General features: G+C 37.2%; 1 protein-coding gene across 1 annotated transcript in view; it reads right to left on the bottom strand.

The window, feature by feature from the left end:
- LOC125651034 (probable G-protein coupled receptor 158) overlaps nt 1-7,476 on the bottom strand; it is a 30,730-nt gene that overhangs the window by 15,648 nt on the left and 7,606 nt on the right. The window contains exons 3-4 of the mRNA XM_056165471.1: nt 6,737-6,907; nt 5,047-5,173 (exon numbers count right to left, since the gene is read on the bottom strand). Of these exons, the coding sequence (XP_056021446.1) occupies nt 5,047-5,173; nt 6,737-6,907 (298 nt within the window). The remainder of the gene's footprint in view (nt 1-5,046; nt 5,174-6,736; nt 6,908-7,476) is intronic.

Here is a 7,476-nt window from a genome sequence, read left to right as displayed (position 1 = left end):
ACATGAAAGGTGAAGATAATGAACAGTGATCAATCCCATAACTCCCACAAACAATACAAAATAGAGAGTTGGGCAAACACGGATCCCTGGACACACCAGAGGTGGGATCCTAGGAGGAGTAAGCATCCCCTGTCGACCGGTCACTCCCGCCATGAGCCCTATATCTTGATCAGGTAAACGGAGTTATCCGCAGTCAAAATCGGTGTGCCAAGAACGGTCCAACAATCGATACGAAACAGGCCAGATAGCACCCGACCCAATGACAGGTTGCATTGACAAACCAGATCGCCACAACAACCATATAATTTGCGAAATGCTGACTTTAAGCGAGACTGTTGAACCCCCCGCACTATTAACCCGTCAGTCAGTAGCTTGCCTCGACTCAAAAGCAGACCACTAGATCTTAAGGAACTTACGAAAGTATGCCTGACCGGCCATATTTGAATCGGGTTCGATATTTTTAGTATGTTGACGGTGCTACAATTAGAGCGATCCCAGTTACTGTATTCATATGTGCGCGAATCCATAGATTTTCCAGGGAAATGGGTTCCATTCCATGCAAATTAGTAGAGATCCATTCGAAACTAGGGGCTAACATTTAGTATTTTACAACTGGAAGTGCATAAAAATAGGCAAATTTATTTTCCACCACGCTCAGGTAGTGGTGGGTTCGGATCTATGAGTAATTATACCCCCATGTGCCCCCGACATAACTAATAAATTTCCTAACCCCTAAGTGCATTTAATCTTTATTTTAAAAATCGGATATGCATAATCAACAATAAACATTAGCTATATACTAGCTATCTACCGACTTGTACGGATGTTTGAGCTAGTGGGCTTTGTATGGGAGGACACCGGAGGAAACCCACGTGTCCTAGCGGACGACCACCATACCCTCTCACATAAAACCACTGCCGATCACGGGGATTTAAATTGATCTAAATGCTACTACGGTAAACATGCTATTCACTTAAGAATACCATTTTTGTGCAACTGGCCAAAAGTCATATTGCTTTCTGACTATTGGCTCTTCAGGTCGATGAATTCAGAATGTTAGATTCATCCACAAATTATCCACGATTATTATGTCTCATATGAAAGGTGAAGATAACGAGCAGTGATCAATCTCATACCTCATATAAGCAATACAAAATAGATAGTTTGGCAAACACGGACCCCTGGACACACCAGAGATGGGATCAGGTGCCTAGGAGGAGTAAACATCCCCTGTCGATCGGTCACACCCGCTGAGAGCCCTATATCTTGATCAGGTAAACGGATTTATCCGTAGTCAAAATCAGTGTGCCAAGAACGGTCTATCATTCGGAATGAAACACGTCAGACAGCATTTGACCTAATGATAGGTTGTATTGCCAAACTAGATCGTTATAACGACCATAGAATTTGTGAAATGCTGACTTTAAACGAGACTGCAAGCTCTTGCGTATCAAATCAGTTAAGAGATCCTATTACTTTCTTAATCTCTATAACGTATTATAAAGTGACATAAAAGATGTTTTTGTGAAGGACTTATAGTTTAAAAACTAGAACATTTGTGAGAGCATAACAACTATTCAATCTAAAAATAACCTTTAGGTTTTTTTTATGTTAACATGATAATCAGGATCCATAACAATTAAAAAATAATTGACATAAGCATTTGATCATCGGATGTCAAGTCATGAAGTTGTGTAAGGCTTAATCAAAACCTGTTTAGGTAGCTACAGCGACTATAGTCACGGGGGCATAAAAAAAAACTTGAATCAATACAACTTCGGAAAATTTGGATTTCGATGTGTCCCTGCTGCTTTTGAAAAGAATTTGTTTTATCAATGTCCTGTATATCTCATATTGACTTTTTATCACCTTTTGTGGCCCCACCCTACCCCTGGGACTCTGATGTGAACAAACTTGAATTTGAACTACCTGTAAATACTTTCATATCAATATGACTAATCATGACCCTGCTATTATTGAGATGACGATTTTTAAGGACGTTTCCTTTTAAATTCTTATGTAAAACTTTGATTCCCTACTGTAGCCCATACCTAACCCCACCCAGGGATCATAATTTGAATAAACTTAAATCTGCACTACCTGGGTATGTTTGCATATCAATATGACTAATTACGACCCCGCTGTTCTTGAGAAGAAATGAGATGTTTAGAAATTTAAAGATAAATTCTTGTGTAAAACTTTGATCCCCCATTGTGGCCCCAACCTACCCCCGGAGCTACAGCCGGGGATCATGATTTTGAATACACTAGAATCTGCATCTGCGCTAAGTATGCTTGCACGTTATATGGCTAATAATGACCCTGCTGATCTTAAGATTTTTTCATACATCCTCAGGTCAAACTTTGATCCCTTTTTGTGGTTCACCCTACTTCCGGGGTCCACAATTTGAACAACAAACGCCGGACAAATTCAGATCAGAAAAGCTCACTTGAGCCTTTGCACATATGAGCTTAATCCGAGATTCCTCTGACTCTTACCCCCGCTTATATATTTGACATGTGCGGGGGAGAGTCAGAGCGGACTCCATATTGAAAAGTGGGAATTCAGCGACACCAGCTGGTGTCGCTGCTTTACCTACCTCTTACAACTTTATTTCGCGGATCTATCTTCCAAGACGTGAGAATTCAGTTAACGGAAGATAAATCTATAAATAGATCATGATTAATACGATGCTATCGCCGTTTAAACGGCCCTAACACCGACAAATGGAGCATCACTTGAATTAGGTCGCCGCCTCGCCATTTGATTTCTTTGCGCATGACGTCAGCACATGTAAACACAAAATTCCATCGTTTAAACGGCGATAGCATCGTATTAATCATGATGTATTTGTAGAATAATCTTCCGATAACTGAATCCTCGCGTCTTGGAAGATGGGTCCGCGAAATAAAGTTGTAAGAGGTAGGTAAAGCAGCGATACCAGCTGGTGTCGCTGAATTCCCACTTTTCAATATGGAGTCCGCTCTGACTCTCCCCCGCAGAAGTCACAAAATAAAAGCGGGGTTAAGAGTCAGAGGAATCTCGGATTAATATGAGCTAAAAAGGGGGGGGGGGGTCAAACATATAGCGAAATATTTTCTATACACAGATGGTGAAATATTTTATCATTGTGTTCGAGATTAGAATTTTGTACAATATCATGTTGTTCTAATATCCTTTTTAATAATATCAAATGACAATGTTACATGGGGATTATTAAGTAAAAAATCAGGGTAATACCACTTTGGGTCTAACAGAGTTTTGAAGATTTTTACTTTCCTACTGTGCCATTTTCATTTCAATACAGATTTCCCCCGGGTTTTTTTTTCAAATTAAATGTCTTAAAAGCTTGTCTACAAGAAATCCACGCAAACTATGGCGGAAGCAAGGTTGTAGGATCAACAACATATTTAATGAGTAATAGTGTGCATCAATATCACCGTATACATTGCCATGATCAAGACAAGGCAAAGATAGGGTGAGGGTCTTCTCAAGACAAGGCATAGATAGGGTGGGGAGTCTTCTCAAGACAAGGCAAAGATAGGGTGGGGGATCTTCTCAAGACAGGGCAAAGATAGGGTGGGGGTCTTCTCAAGACAAGGCAAAGATAGGGTGGGGGTCTTCTCAAGAACTACAGGGCCAGAAAAATAAAAATTTATTTAAAAGCTTCCTGACATAATGTAGATTTAAGTTTGTTCAAATTGTCCCACCGGGAGTAGGACGAGGCCACAATAGGGGATCAAAGATATAGGGAAACATATCTTTAAAGATCTTCTCAAGAATAAGAGCACCATGATCAGCCATATTGGTTTACAAGCTTACCCAGGTAGTGCAGATTCGCGCTCAATCAAATTGTGCCCCCAAGGGGTAGGGTGGGACCACAATAGGGGATCAAAGTTTTATCTTTCGAAATTGTCTTCTCAATAACAACAGGATCAGAATTTGTCATATTCACATGCAAGCATCCCCAGGTAATGCAGATTCAAGTTTGTTCAAATCATGATCAAGAAACATCCTTAAAAATTCTTCTCAAGAACAGCAGGGTCATGATTAGTCATATTGATATGCAAGCAGAATGTGACGCACTGTACTGTGTAAGGGTCCACAAGACTTCGATAGAATTGAGATAATCTACGTAAGTTCGTAATCTCAGATCAACGACACGTGACTTTGCGAGATCTCCGCCATTTTTATGAGACTTCTGAGAGTGTGCATCTGAATGTAGAGCTTTAGGATCATACAAGATGCACACTGCATTTGAAATACCGTAGTATTTTATGACGCAAAAAGATTGCAATGAATTCTTAAATAAACATAAATGCCCTATGTATTAATATTTAATAAAGCATAGAGAAATTGTTTTACATCCCACTCGAGAATTTTTCACTCGTGTAGAGAGTCACAACCTTTAGGTGAAGTACCACAAATTTTGACCTATATTTGGCGCTCAGGACGAGAATAGCATCTGGCCCTTCCGCTTGGTAAACTCTGATACATATTATCTCGCACTTGAAATTCCAACAACTTAACAAGAAAGCATTTGGTTGACCACTACTGATTTCCAGTGTTAGGTAATAACTAATGGTCAGTGATATTGAACAAGAAAACAAAGCATGAGAAGAATCGTGGTAGAGACCACGATGTCTAGCTTTTCCAATGATGTTAAAGATGAAAGGTGAAGATAACAAACAGTGATCAATCTCATAACTCCTTTAAGGAATACAAAATAGAGAGTTGGGCAAACACAGACCCCTGGATATACCAGAGGTGGGATCAGGTGCCTGGAAGGAGTAAGCATCCCCTGTCGACATATTGTATTTATAATAAATAATCGTGTCGCCGTGCATGTACTGTGTTGTTCGTTTGTTACATGAAGTGACTGAGAGACAAGCGCTTCTTTGAGAGGATTACAATCAAGTTTTCTCGATGTTTTCTTTCTATTCTTTGCTTTCATATTATAAATACATTGTACAAAATGTAAGCTTGAATTCAAATACACCTAGAGTCCCGCTTCTCCAATTTAAATCTATGTTTGAATTGTCTTACTACAGTAGTTGGTTGACAGTTGTGAGTTCCTCTAAAAATATCTAAGGCTCCTTTGGCAGACGACAAGTCAGAGTCGCATTGGTTAACATCTATATTGGTAAGTTCGATGTCAATAGTTGCCACGCCTCTGAAACATCAAAGGTATATATATTTTAATATACTTTCATATCAAGTGTTTATGTTTGTCCTAAGATTCCTATGATCTGTCAAGTTTTTCTTCATTAAGAATCATTCTGACGATCCTAATGAACCTCGTAAGCATTCGGAGTTATCATTTGTTCTAAGATTTCATTCTGTTTTACGTAGAGAAGAAACAAAAAGCCAAAAACAAGGAATGACAAGGAAGTCATCGGTGATTTTCTTAAAGTCATTGAACTACATGATACTTTATAGACATGCTTGATGAGTATTATGTTTCGTTTATTTAGTTTGATATCCATTAAATGTAACTGATGTATTGCTCTCTCGATCCATTTATCTCTGATGATGGTAATTATTTTGTTTTCGTTCATTTTAATAACTTTACCTAACAGAGTACAGTTAAAAGATCTTCTCGGCCTCTTCATTCACTGCAAGTTGCAGTCCTTCGTTTAGTGGTACGGAATGCTGACTTCAGAAAACATCGATATTTTTTGGGTTAATGTTCAAAGGATGTATAATTTCGTCTTTTAATTTTGGTTTAATTAGTGTATAGTAGAATTTTCCTGTGCAAGCACGGCATACGTCCATTAGCATTTGCATCGTTTTGCTCATAGAACAGAACAAATGACTCCAAATCCTCAATTCTACATAACATTTCTCAGGTGAAATAGAAAGGTATGATTGTTTAGCAAACATCTAAATACGCAACAATGCATCGAATTCTCAGATACCATGGAAAGGCAAAATTGTTTAGGAGACATACAAATCTCTAACTCTACATCGAATTTTTCAAAATGAAATATTTTAAGAAAAATCTCGGAATCCTCAGTAATTGAAATTATGTACCAGTATAATTACTGATATATATATATATATATATATATATATATACGACAGAATTGCATTGCTTCATGTTTTATCCTTCCATTTTGTTCATTACTAGTGCCTAGTGCGTATTATTTCTAATGCAAACAAACACAAAAAAAAAAAAAAAAAAAAAAAAAAAAAAGTTAATTCACCAACCATTTTGAATTAGTACTTTCAATAATAGATTCCGGTAAAAAAAACAAACCCAGTAGCAATAGTTAACTTCAAAGAATTAATATAAAAAAATATATATATCTAAAATATAAAATACTTATATCAAGTTCTGTCAGCTACAAAGAATTTAAACATTTATTAAGAATATAAAAGAGCTTTGCTGACAACGCCAAAGAATTAATATCGAAACATATATCTAAGATATAAAAGTTCTATTCTAACAGCTGTTCAAAAAAGATTTATATTCATATATATATCTAAAATATAAAGATCTGCTTTGAATTTTTAAACAAAAACAAATATCACTGTTGGGGAACTTTGTATGATCTATATACTACTCTGTCAGTTTAAAATGATAAAAGCTTTAAATAGGTTTCTCCTTGTTTAAGTATCCCTAACTCAATCAAAAGTTCATTCCTAGCTTATATTAGATGAACTAAAGAAACGTTAGAAGCGGAATTCAAAAAGTTTTGAGGAGCGACAGAATACTGGAGCCTTAGAGAATTACCTAAAGATGACAGACCGCTGATCTGATGACAGTCCGAAGAATGGCGACGAGTACGTCACCATCCAAATGTTTCCGCCCCCGCAGTCATAGTAAGGGTTGGTCCATCGCCCGTCTTCTAGACTCGCCACCGGTTGGATGACGTCAACAGCGGGCCGCAGGGAGTTCCCACTTCTAAGATGAAATATTTTCGAGAGAAAAACATTTTAAAAGATGTGACCGGCAATGTACGATGGTTAGTTAGAACTCTATACAATCTCGTTGGAGTAAGGTAATTCTATTCTTGTCGACAACTACCATTAACTTAATTGATAAACTGTTTGAATGGAATGTAATCAACAAAAATATGCTTTGCTCAGAATTGGATTTTAATTCTTATGCTGTTGACAATGAAGTTTTGGCAAACAACACAATTTCATTACAGGAAGGCATGGACTTTGAAAGCTAAAATCAGTCCAATGTTTTCGGTTATTAGATTGTCGCATGGTAGCTCAAAATAATATATGCAAGAATGGGAAAATAAAAAAAAATACGATATTTGGGCAATGAATACAATATTGCACACATAATGACTTACAAAATATATGTATCTTATTAATTCTATTTCGGTACTCGAGAGGTACGATTGTTTTTTAAGATGCTACAGAGAGTGTCTATGAGACATCCGGTTTAGTAGGTCTCATGATTTTTTTTTATTTCCTGTCTTATCTGATTGACATATGTTGCATCCGTTATAATGATTT

This window comes from Ostrea edulis, chromosome 5 (genome assembly GCF_947568905.1).
Source record: "Ostrea edulis chromosome 5, xbOstEdul1.1, whole genome shotgun sequence".
NCBI classification, from domain to species: Eukaryota; Metazoa; Mollusca; class Bivalvia; order Ostreida; family Ostreidae; genus Ostrea; species Ostrea edulis.
The sequence above is the reverse complement of the archived record's forward strand: the minus strand, read 5'-3'. Positions and strand labels throughout refer to the sequence as shown.